This window comes from Oncorhynchus tshawytscha, linkage group LG20, assembly GCF_018296145.1.
Source record: "Oncorhynchus tshawytscha isolate Ot180627B linkage group LG20, Otsh_v2.0, whole genome shotgun sequence".
NCBI lineage: Eukaryota > Metazoa > Chordata > Actinopteri > Salmoniformes > Salmonidae > Oncorhynchus > Oncorhynchus tshawytscha.
The window spans coordinates 41,190,326-41,203,482 of NC_056448.1; the positions used below are offsets into that span (position 1 = coordinate 41,190,326).

Consider the following 13,157-nt stretch of genomic DNA (forward strand, 5'->3'; position numbering starts at 1 on the left):
CTTTAACTATGCCACTTTGTTTACATACTCATCTCATATGTTTTTACTGTACTCGATACCATCTACTGTATCTTGCCTATGCTGCTCTGTACCATCACTCATTCATATATCCTTATGTACATATTCTTTATCCCCTTACACTGTGTATAAGACAGTAGTTTTGGAATTGTTAGTTAGATTACTTGTTGGTTATTACTGCATTGTCGGAACTAGAAGCACAAGCATTTCGCTACACTCGCATTAACATCTGCTAACCATGTGTATGTGACAAATAAAATTTGATTTGATTTGATTTACATTTTTAAATAAATTATAAATACAGTTAATTTATTTATTGTCCTATCATGATGAGACAGTCCCCAACCCTATCCCCTAGACACCTACCTGAGAGACCCTCACACTAAGACCCATCCTTATCTGTTTTATAGGCCTACTGTGAGTAGGCACGCAGCCAAGACAGTAAGATAAATGCGGTCAGAGACCCACTAAAGCAGCACCACCCCCTCAAGATTCTGATCCTGCCTGACAGGGCTGGTTCTACAAAGCCAGAGCCCCCTGATGGGAGAGCATAATATACAAGGAATTTCTCAAAGCTACTAATGAGAACCTTGACGACCTTGTACCTAGCCGGTGGGGATTCCGGTGGGGTGCCCCCACCCAGGTAGTGGCAGAGCTGGCAACATTAGCTGCAGTAACCAATCGGGAAGGGGTCACACTCGGACATTCAGAGAGAGGGCAAAGTATTGTGGCCCTGGTGGCACAAAATAATCAAAGTTCTGACTGCACAGAGATGCTTGGGACGGGGGACCAGCGTGTGGGTGTTTCAGGGGAAGGGGAAAGATCTGATCTCTATCAGCTAGGACTTGGATGCCTTCTCAAACAACTGTAACTGTATATGCATTCGCACATCAAGTCCTTTCTTGAGTTGGGCTCGGGGATGGAACAACTGTTGAACATCTGAGCTTGTGGTTGTTTGTGGGGAAAAGGGGTTGAGTGTGTATGAGTGTGTGTGTGTGTGTGTGTGTGTGTGTGTGTGTGTGTGTGTGTGTGTGTGTGTGTGTGTGTGTGTGTGTGTGTGTGTGTGTGTGTGTGTGTATGAGTGTGTGTGTGTGTGTGTGTGTGTGTGTGTGTGTGTGTGTGTGTGTGTGTGTGTGTGTGTGTGTGTGTGTGTGTGTGTGTGTGTGTGTGTGTTTGTGTGTGTGTGTGTGTATCCCACATATGCTATGGGGTAATGATGTTGGGGACAATATAGGATGAATCACAATAATTGTTTGCTAAAATAATAATTGCTTGCCAAAAATATAATCTTTGTAATAGCGATACTGGTTATACTGTTGGTAACAACCCTTCGCATCAACTGCCTACATTACTACGCATATTATTTATAAATTGTGGAATTAAGATACACACAATTTGTTATATATATGTTTTGATAACCATATATATTTATATATATATACATAAAATACAAATCGAGGTGGTGGCATTGGAAATGCTTTTGGCGGTTGATCTGATTCTCTTCAGTGGGTGGCACTGTGTGCTCTTTTCCAAGGATGGGTCCTAGTCTTTCGGGGGGCCCTGGGATGCAGGTAGACAGGGGTGGTCTGTCTGTCACTGGGATAGCAACCCAAATTGGGATGGGGGGGGGGTGTCCACTGTGTGACCACTGTGTTCTTGGAGACCTTCAATGCTGCAGAAATGTGTTGGTACTCTTCCCCAGATCTGTGCCTCGACACAATCCTGTCTCGGAGCTCTACGGACAATTCCTTTGACCTCATGGCTTTTATTTGTCCTCTGATATGCACTGTCAACTGTGGGACCTTACAGGTGTGTGCCTTTCCAAATAATTTCCAATCAATTGAATTTACCACAGGTGGACTACAGTCATGTTGTAGAAACATCTCAAGGATGATCAATGGAAACAGGATACGCCTGAGCTCAATTTAGAGTCTCATAGCAAAGGGTCTGATTACTTTTTATATATATATATATATATATATTTATATATATATATATATATATATATTTCAGAAAAGGAAAAAAAAGAAAAAAAACTGTTTTTCACTTTGTCATTATGGGGTATTGTGATGTCATTATGGGGTATTGTGATGTCATTATGGGGTATTGTGATGTCATTATGGGGTATTGTGTGTAAATTGATGAGGTGGAAAAATTATTTAATTAATTTTAGAATAAGGCTGTATTGTAACAAAATGTGACCGACTGGCTCGTTTCGGTCTTATAGAGCAAAATTTGAAATGGTGTTTTTTACATTAGGGACTCAGAGCCAGAAAATCGTATATCATACACTACAGTTGAGGAACAATGGGAAAGTAATTCTGCTTTGAAAGTTGATAAACTTGTAAACTCACTTTTGAGAAAATGCCCCATTAATATTTTGGTACCTACTAGAGAGCTTTTCTTTGTCTACACCCATTCAGCATCGTTCACACCCTTTTAAGCTTTTGCCCCACCCATCTCTTTAAGGAATAACGTGAGACCATGTACTAAACAACCAAAGATTTCTAGATTAAAGGCTGGTTTATACTACGGGTGTGTTCGTAAATTTAATCTGGAGTGCCAGATTGTGCTCTGGGCGTTCGTAAAGCTTCAGAACGCACACTGGGCGCTCTGGCCGAAAAATATGGTTGAACCGAGCGTTCTGAACAAACAACAGCAGTCAAGCACTCAAGCTAATGTTGGCTAGCTTGCTAGCAACTTCCAGACACAAATGAGAGAACGGCTCACTGACCATTTTACTTGCCCTAGCAGAGCTGGTTAGGCTGTTATGTTATCCAGAGTGTTGGTGACTGCAACCGTGCTGCTGGCAACAATTTAATTATGCTTTTTTGCCAACGTTTATTGACACTGGCCATATTCAACCAGAGCGTTCGGAAATTTGGCAATTATTCTGTGCTCTGGCACACTCAGACGAGAGTGTTCTGAAATCGGAGTAGATAGCCAGGACAAATTTACCAGCTACGTCTATCGACAGTTGTCGCAGTGACATCATAAACATTCTATTGAAATAGTTACATGCAGAGTGAAGTCTTGTTTAGCTAGCTAAACAATTAACCATAATTCCAACTCATAACGTTACTACCCAGCATGAATCTGCAGGTAGCTAACCAACCAGGTTCAATGTTAGCTAGCTAACATTAGGCTACAACTAGCAATGCAAATAGCTCTGAGATACAAATAATATTACAACACAGATCATACACGTAACATTAGCTAACTAGCCAGCCAGCTAACGTTAGCTAGCTAGCTAACAGTACACTTTAACATGAAATTAAAACAACTTCCTGACAAAATGTTAAATGTGTAATATCCAAAAATGTAGCTAGCTAGACTCTCATACATGGATGGACGCTTCCCCCTCTCTATCACGGATGCCATGATTGCCCTTAGTTTGAAGATGTAATCCGGAGACAGGTGTTTTACAACAGCTTTTCAGCTTTTACAACAGCTTTTACAACCCTTTTACAACAGCTTTTACAACCCTTTTCGACTCTGTCTGCATATTTGCATTCAAACGCCAGAATTTTCTCCATCTTCTTAGCTGTCATAATCTAATTCCACTGATTTCCAAACTCGGTCCTCCAGAAAGTGGAGAAAGTACACAGAACCACAAGAAGAAAACAAGGTAGTTTATGATGCCTCAATCTGCCGCGGAGGAGGGGAAACAACCATGACTAAGCAGGGTTTTTTTCACCTATGGGTGATTCGTTGACCAGCTCCATTATTGCAATTCTTAAATTGATAATAAAGGTTAATTGTTTGAAGAAATTACAAAGTCTCTCTCACTTGATTAGAATTTCAAACAACATTCACGATCATTATCTTTGTCTGCTGACCACTCCAGAGGACCAGGGTCATCTGTGCATGGGAATATAAAAATATTGATTAAGTATGTTTGGGAACAGTACTGTGTGGATGTGATATGAGAGTTGTGTGAGGGTGGAAATAAGTGTTAAGCTGGAGTTTGGGTAATAAGAGATTGAAATTTGGATAATTTGACATTTGGATAAAAATATATAGAAATTTGCATAATAAGTGATTGAAATTTGGATAACAAGTTTTGATTTATAACGTTATATGGGGATTCTGTGAGGATATGAAAACATGAGAAATTGTATGTGGGTATAATCAATTACTAGAGATTTGATAAAGTAACAATGGTAAAAAATTCTAAAAATATAGAACTTGCACTCCATATTTAGACCTCCCCAAGGGGTGTAAAAGTATTCTGGCAGGTTCAGTGTGGTCCGTTTATCGGTCATTCAATAAAAATAAGGTTTTGCATTGTATGTTTAAATAGGTTTGGGAAATATGCTCAGAACAAGATTGGTGTATATCCACTTTTGGTAATGGTAGGGGACTTGACTTAACCCTAACCAATAAAATTATAAACGCTTATGGGATTTTCTCTGTCATGGTAATGCATTTTTAAAAATTTTTATAAACCTGCCCACAAAGCCTAAAAATTAGTTTTAAGGTGTAATCTGAATGATTTAGTGGCTTGCTTAGTTCATATTGAATGGCTAATTTATTCAACATGAATAGCAGGGCGATTTCGAGGTAATAACTTTTTTTGTTGCCTAATGGTCTGCTGGAGTAGCCTACTGAGAATGAGGTCGTAATTTAAATCACTGAATCAAATATTAATCAGATGGATATGAACTGAATATATTCTTGTCAACAACAGCAAGTTATATTACCTGTAGTCTAATCAGAAGGGACAGTTACCTAAATCTAATGCATTCTAATAACAGACGATCGGCAATTGCGACAGCAATGAATTGTGGGCAGTAAGAGGCTCTAGCATTGTGTTTAACTATTTTAGCTCCCCCGGAAATATATATTTTCCCTTAGGAATTGACTGAGGTATTTTATGAATTTGGCGCATTACATGTTAATCATAAAATAACAGACATTTAAGAAGTGTGAAGCAGAAAGTGAATATCCAACAGAGTTTGGTAATAAATATAGAGTAACATTGTTAGGGTAGATTACAATCAAAACATTGCCTTCTAATAAGGAGAGAATAATCATGTTGGGTTTTTTTGTTTTCTAAATCTTACGATAAGGGACAGTGACGTAGACATTGATAAGGAGTATTGATGTAAACTTAATGAGTGTTGACACAATGTGAATGCTAATATGTTATTGGTGATTTTTTGGGATAGTACTCTAATGCCATATGTTAGTCATGTGAAGTTTGAGGAAGCTGAGGTTTCAAAACAAGGTTCAATGACGAATAGAAGGATTAATCTTTGAGGCTGACAAAATAGATAAGCTGCGAGTGACAGTGAGTAGTACTCACTGAACTCAAACAGGATGTAAGGGCCAAAATGGGACATTTGGAGCAGAGGTATGAATAGTTGAATGGGAGACGCTCTTTGACTATTTCTAATTATTATTACTAAATGTCATAGTTTGAATTTATGAAAGAAGGTTATGTTTCCATTACGAGGAACAGTATCAAGTATTTTAATTTAATTTTTTTATCTTTATCTAACTAGGCAAGTCAGTTAAGAACAAATTCTTATTTTCAATGACGGCAGTTTAACTGCCTGTTCAGGGGCAGAACGACAGATTTGTGCCTTGTCAGCTCGGGGGTTTGAACTTGCAACATTCCGGTTACTAGTCCAACGCTCTAACCACTAGGCTACACCGCCCTATTTAAAGTAGATTGAAGTAAATGTTTTAGTATTGAATATTAAGATGATAAGACAGAACCAACTTTTTGAAGATCCTAATAGATTTGTTAAACAACAGGTTGTATATTTTGATTAAATCAATGCAACAGGTTAAGATGATAAGATTGGTGTCAGGGTTCTGGGGATTGTTTACTTTAGAAGGTGTTCTGCTGAAGGGGATACTATCATCTGATGTGTTTTAGGTTTACACTACGGTTCGCAAGCACCCACACACAACACACCTGTTGTGAATATTTGTTAGTGGTGTTAATGCCGTGTTTGATTTCTTGTGTGGGGTCTTTTCATTTGGTTTTAGTGTGGTTTTCACAGGTTAGGATGAGGATGTACCTTAAGGGGTACACAAAAAAAAAAATTCTGTAAGTTTTAATTAAACACTTGAATTATTTTGAGAAGAAATGTACTGAAAACACCCAAAGTAAACCTGGTATACAAAATGTATGAAATGTTTGAAATGTTTTAAAATAATTAGTCTGAGGTACAAGGAAAGGAAAGGGAAAGGGGATGAATGACCTCTGTCCTGACTTTCTAGTGTGGTTTGATCACCCTCACTGGAGAGGCGAGAGACATTGGGTGATGATTTGTTATTAGTGATTAGTGATTAGTGTTTGGGGTTTTAGGCTGGGTTTCTGTACAGCACTTTGAGATATCAGCTGATGTAAGAAGGGCTATATAAATACATTTGACGTGATTTGATTTGATGATTTGAAGGTCATATGCAATACTGATTTAAAGGTCATATGTAAGGGTATTAACTCTAACTCGATTTGTTATTATTTATTATTTTAATTTAAGGCTTTTTGATTAAATATGCAGATTGATACCTGCCTGTAAAAAGAAGCAGTGTATCAAAGGATATATGCAGAAGTATATGGCTGTTTGTTTTGTTTGTTCTGTTTCTGTTACAGGAATTAAATTCCTATATGTTTTAATACCCAATTAAAATTAAACACTCTGTCAATTCCTAAGAATTTGTAAGACTCTTATTTGCATAGAATGGACAGAGACCAGTCTCAAAATCAATCAGCAGCGTTTATTCTCGAGAGTACTGAACATGATACAGTTTACCACAGGTTATAAACTGAAAATTACGTCATTAGTTTTCGAACTGTCCCGTCTCTTCTTCACCCTGGTACAAAGGCTGTATAGTTCTCAAGCCTTCCCACATCGTCTCTCCTAATTTAGATAATTTATGATCCGAGCCAAGGTCTGCCTGTGTAGATAAGCATTCTAGCCAGTCTAGCGATAAGTTCATTAATTTCTACCAAGGAACAGACAGTCATTGTTCTAATTCTTGATTATATTGACACACATTCATATTCAGTACTAGAATTAAAATAAAATTCATACATATACAGTAACATAATAGTATTCGGATTAGTCAGTCCTGATTGAAATGTATACATAATTAGTCATTATTGATAAAAAAATCCCTTAACAGTTTCTGTCTTGCTTTAATATGAATCTCACCAGATTGGGTCTGCTGGATGATCGAAATTTCTCCCTAAGAATTAGCCACCTAACTCCCTCCCTGTAGCTCTGCAGTGAGGTCGTCGATATGATGGGGGAGTATATGTAGCTATTCTCTTTGACATGTATCTTAGAAATGTGTATTAATAATATTGGTAGAAGTAATAACTTGTCATACAGTAAATCATTTGTCTGGATTTCTTGACTCAGAAATGCCCTAAACTAAACTGTTGTTCTGATCTGTCCTCTCTCTCGAGGTTATGGCGAAGGTGACCTCAGATGGTATCTTTGGACCACAGATGGCCGTCATTGTAAATAAGAATTTGTTCTTAACTGACTTGCCTAGTTAAATAAAGGTTCAATTTTAAAAAAAAATGTTTAAAAAAAATCTAGTTGCATGAAAGGGACACTTTGACTGAGAAAAGTGTGAACCTAAACCACCTCTAACCGTCTGAAGTAATGAGGAGAAAATGGCATTCAGTATGGTCCTTCACCACTTCTACCGTGAGACCTGAGTCCGAGCCAGCAACCTGTACACAGCATCCAGTCGATGCTATCAACTGCCTGTGCTCTCATGCCTTTTCTCTCAGGAGTGTGACAGAAGTCCACGTGGAGGGAGCACCGAGAGAAATCCGTTCCAAACTTCTCTCATGTTGCTGGTATACTGGTTGGCAAATGGACAAGTCATAACGAACTGTAAAGGACAGTGTGAAAGACATTATCTAGGGCCATCCACATTGAACATGTGTGCCATCGGGAGGACTAACTTTAAAGCTATCTGAAGAAGAAAATTAAGAGACTCCAGAAGACTGAGTGATGGGGAGGGAAAGGGGTTGGTCAACTGTGCCTGTATTGGGGTATTAAGTTGATTGTAGAGGTCTACACACTGCGAAATGTATAGTAATTTAGACTAAGAATGCATTGAGATAATTATGATCTGATCTGTAATTATCACCAGAAAGTTCATGCTAGAATTATGGATAATTACACTGTATGTTAATGTAAATGTACATTCTGCTAGAGCCGATGTGTGCTAAGTTGAGGGTTTTAACTTTGAGTGATAGAACCAACGTGAATTACTGAGCAATGTCATTCTAAATTCGGTTGGATAATTGGGTTTTAATTATGATTTGGAAACTGAATGATTTCCCTGACCTATTCCTTATTCCTGACAACATCTCTGATGAGGACCCCAATCCTGAGCATGAGGGCCCAAATGTAGAGCTCATGTTCCACACTGTGTGTACAAAGTGCCCAAAGAGGGGTCTCTGTCACTGGTTTAGGAAGGGTTCTAAACAAAATGGACCTTTCCATCACACTGACCCCACCACTGTGCTAGTTGTCAGCAGGATGATTGTCCCATTTGCTGTAATGAAGCATGTGTGTGATGTTAATTGTATGTTTTTTATTATTTTCCAGAGTCAGTGTTTTGATAAATAAGGTATTAAACTCAGCAACTCAAATGAAGGTTGTTTACCATGGAGGAAATGTCAGGCACCAGAAATATGTATTTTGTTTGTTTAAATGTATGCTTAACAATAATGATGTAATAAAGATACATTGATTGAAGAAATTACAAAGTCTAACGCTCATGTGATTAGAATTTCCCACAACAAGAGGAAGTACTTTAAGCATATGTTTTTGTTTCAGTCTCCTCCATCTCCACTAACCAAAGATAATTGTATGGATTTTTTTTTCTATTAATTATGTAAAAAATGAACAGCTGTACAGAAAGACTCATGTGAAGGACAAATTACAGAGGAATAACTTCTTGATACAATTAAAGCCTTTAAGTCTGGGAAAACTCCAGGGTTGGATGACAAACCAGTGGAGGTATACCAAACTCCAGGGTTGGATGGCAAACCAGTGGAGGTATACCAAACTCCAGGGTTGGATGGCAAACCAGTGGAGGTATACCAAACTCCAGGGTTGGATGGCAAACCAGTGGAGGTATACCAAACTCCAGGGTTGGATGGCAAACCAGTGGAGGTATACCAAACTCCAGGGTTGGATGGCAAACCAGTGGAGGTATACCAAACTCCAGGGTTGGATGGCAAACCAGTGGAGGTATACCAAACTCCAGGGTTGGATGGCAAACCAGTGGAGGTATAGTACACCTTTTTGATCTACTCAGAGGACCGTTATTAGCATGTTTTAACCACTCCTACAAAAATGGTTGATTATTAGATACTCAACAAGGTCTTATTTCATAATTACTGAAACAGGATCCTATCAAGGCGCAAGGTGAGACCCAAATGCAGACACAGGAGGCAGATTGGAGTCTTACAATGTTTATTAATCCAAAGGGTTAGGCAAGAGAATAGTCGTGGACAGGCAAAAAAGGTCCAAACCAGATCAGAGTTCAAGAGGTACAGAGTGGCAGACAGGCTCATGGTCAGGTCAGGCAGGCGGGTACAAAGTCCAGAAACAGGCAAGGGTCAAAACCGGGAGGACTAGTAAAAGGAGAATGCAAAAAGCAGGAGAACGGGAAGACCGCTGGTTGACTTGGAAACGTACAAAATGAACTGGCACAGAGAGACAGGAAACACAGGGATAAATACACTGGCACAGAGAGACAGGAAACACAGGGATAAATACACTGGGGAAAACAAGCGACACCTGGATGGGGTGGAGACAATAACGAGGACAGGTGAAAACGGATCAGGGTGTGACAGATCCATTGACAAAATTGTAGGTCACTTACACTTCAGTCTAGTGATGCAAAAAATTCTAGCAAAATGCATAGCGCATAGAATGAAAAAAGTATTGTTGGATATTATTCCTCCTAATCAGACATGGACGATACATTGGCTATAATATAAGACAAGTACTGGAAACAATAGAACACTAAATCTGGGAAACATGGCCTGGTATTCATAGCTGACTTTGAAAAAGCTTTTGATAAAGTACGACTGGAATTTATACACAGTATCAGTCAAAAGTTTGGACACACCTACTCATTCCAGGGTTTTTCTTTATTTTGACTATTTTCTAGTAATAGTGAAGACATCAAAACTATGAAATAACAAATATGCCATCATGTAGTAACCAAAAAAGTGTTAAACAAATCAAAATATATTTTATATTTGAGATTCTTCAAAGTAGCCACCCTTTGCCTTGATGACAGTTTTGCACATTCTTGGCATTCTCTCAACCAGCTTTGTGTGCAAAGCTGTCATTATGTAAGCAACACCCCCCCCCCCAATTCTTTAAAAAAAACCTTGGGGGGCCAAGACATCACTGCGGTCTGTTTTGGCACCCGTTGCTGACCCCCTGGAGATATCTATTCACACATTGGCAGACATATGTGCTGCAGACACCAGCCACTAGAGGGAGGTACAGCACTGGTGTGTGATTATGGAATTCCCTAAACCGCAACAGAACGTCGCACACGCTGAGTCGGTGTCCCAAAAATCTCTCCCTTCCTCCTGAAGTGTGCACTCGTTCATTACTCCCCATTCATATTTTGGATCGGTGGTGTCATGTGCTAGTGGGAGTTAGTTTCCACCATATTTCTTATACCAGTCATTTTCTTTCAAATCAGTGAAGGGGGGTGAGCAAGTGCACACTATGGGACAAAGGGAGATAATTAGGACGCACTCTGAACCTCTAATGTTGTCTGCTCTTTGGATGACTGCCCACTTTTCTGTTCAAGGGTTCTTATGATGCCTGGAAGTCTATTTCAGCTCCTGGATCATAAGGCCTTTATCTCTTCCATAAGTTCGAAACAGTGAGTAGATCCTCTCTCCCTTAGTGAAGACCATGTCAGTGATGGTGTAAATGTGACTCCTGGACACGGCGTTGTAGAAGGAGACCCACCTCTCCTCAATATCCACACACACATCCAACACTTTGAGGTTAGAGGGCCAGGGGAGGTTGGTCTTGAAGACACATAGGGTGGAACTACAAGAAGGTTTACTTAGACACCAGTAACCTTCATTTGGAGAGAAAGAGAACCATCCTTTCCTTTCAGCTTCATAGTCAGAGTCCACTAACCTGCCTCCCTCGTAGAGACGGATGGAGGCTCCAGGAGTGGAATCATTTGGAATGGAGGTTGCAACGAACTTGAGTTTCTTGGTGACCTTAACAAAATCAAGAAAAGCTCTAGCTGCCGTTGTTACTCTCTCCTTGTTCTCCTCAGACTTGAACCAGGGTTGAGTGTGCTGGTAGCAGTGGCCAGGCCTGGTCTGTGAGTATGTCTGTAGGGTGTCAAGATGCTGCTTCAGGGATGAGAGATACATGTCTGTTTCACCCAGAGAGGTGAGAGTGAAACACACCACAGTGTCTGTCTTTGAATTACTAATGACTTTTTGCAGCTGGTCTGTAGACACCATCTTAGATCTGATTTTAGAGTCAAGAGATTCAAGGAACTTCAGCTCAGCCTGTTTGTCATCCAGCCACTGTCCTGTTGCTTCCATTCTGAATGGGGACAGATCAAGACCTTTCATCTCCTCTTCAACAGCTTTCTCCTCCTGCACTCCTGACCTCACAGACACCAAAATTCTACCCATGAGTTTCTGCAGTTGAGCTAGGTACTGTTGAATGAGATCTATAAAATTGATCAATTTATCTTTCAGGTCCTGAACTTTACTGACCCACTCATGCTTTACCATCTCCTCACACCTTGTGCCTGTGTATCTGTAGTGTTCCATCTCTCTCTCTACCCTGGACTGCAGGTCTTCACTGATCTCCCTCACACAGGTTGCTGCAGGGTACAGGTTCTTCAGAGGGCAGAGCCAAACTCTCAGAGGAACAGCCTTCTCTCCACTGAGACCCAGCAGCTTAGGGAAGGACTCACTGAGATCAGTTATCTCTCTATCACCTCTATTTGTCTCAAGATCTCCATAGTAGGTACAGGTGAGACCAGAAGATGTAGCTAGTTGAGCAGCTCCGTCCTCTGCTGTGAGAAGTTGGATCATTTTCTTCAGTTTATTGATAACTTTGCTCATGGTCCATGTTCTGTTGGTCTTACAAACGATGAAGGCCTGAGTTCCATATGTCACAGCCATGACCATGTGTGTGGATGTTTGCTGCTGAATCACTTCAGGACGCCTCACCTTCTCTAACAGGAAGAAAGTCAACTGATCCAGTCGGGTGGTTCTCTTGTAGTGCAGAGTCACATAGTCCCCTTTGTGCAGGAGAGGATGGTTTAGATACTCTGCAGCTCCTCCCACATCCACCAGTCCAGACAGGAAACTGGTTCTGATTGGCTGATCCAGTCCCAGAGCTCTGAACCTCTCCTGCAGAGAGTCTGTCTCTATTACCTTGGTCTCAGTGAATGGGAACGGCAGGGATATTTTCCTTTTTATCTTATTGTCTGAGTCACACAAGAAGTCTGAATGGAGTGAAAATGTCATGTACAGTATTATAATTTAATATAATTCCATATTCTCCAAGACATTTATATTATTCTCATCCATTCCACTATCCCTATAAACACATAATAATTCTGAACATAATCGGTGCAGATATCACATAAATGTAGTTACCTGGAGTGAAGGACTCAGAGCAACAGTCATACAGCATTCCAGGGTGAATGGGCCGACCCAGAGCTGGCACCTCCACCCAGCCTGAGAGACCACATGGGAGAGAACAGTAAGATATGAGACAATAGTCCACACAAGGAGACATGTTGATAATACTATCTTATTTACTTCAGAAATATATAACTGTCATTCTGATAGGATCATAGTCAGACTGACTAGAGTTGATTGCGGGAGACACCAAGATTTACTGGGATTTGCTGCCTAAAACCACTCCCTTTTCCTGGGAAAAATAACTGTGAGAAACCCGTAAAATTATAATAAATTATTTATATGAACAGCATGGAATGGAACTGTTAAATATATGCCATGTCTAACTCTGGCTTCTCTATGGCCTCTGCATGATGAATCATCAACGCTCAGGGTGGGGACAGACAACCGATCTCAGCATCTTTCTCTCTCTATCAAATCCATTCAAATTGCA

The 13,157-nt window shown here is 40.0% G+C and overlaps 1 protein-coding gene across 1 annotated transcript; it reads right to left on the reverse strand.

The window, feature by feature from the left end:
* Positions 1 to 10,302: 10,302 nt before the first annotated feature.
* Positions 10,303 to 12,766, reverse strand: LOC112220137 (stonustoxin subunit alpha-like). The gene is made up of 2 exons (XM_024381799.2): positions 12,680 to 12,766; positions 10,303 to 12,525 (listed from the first exon to the last, which is right to left on the reverse strand). The coding sequence occupies exons 1-2, from the start codon at positions 12,714 to 12,716 to the stop codon at positions 10,868 to 10,870; spliced, it is 1,695 nt and encodes a 564-aa protein (XP_024237567.1). The 5' UTR covers positions 12,717 to 12,766; the 3' UTR covers positions 10,303 to 10,867.
* Between the last annotated feature and the right edge of the window lie 391 nt (positions 12,767 to 13,157).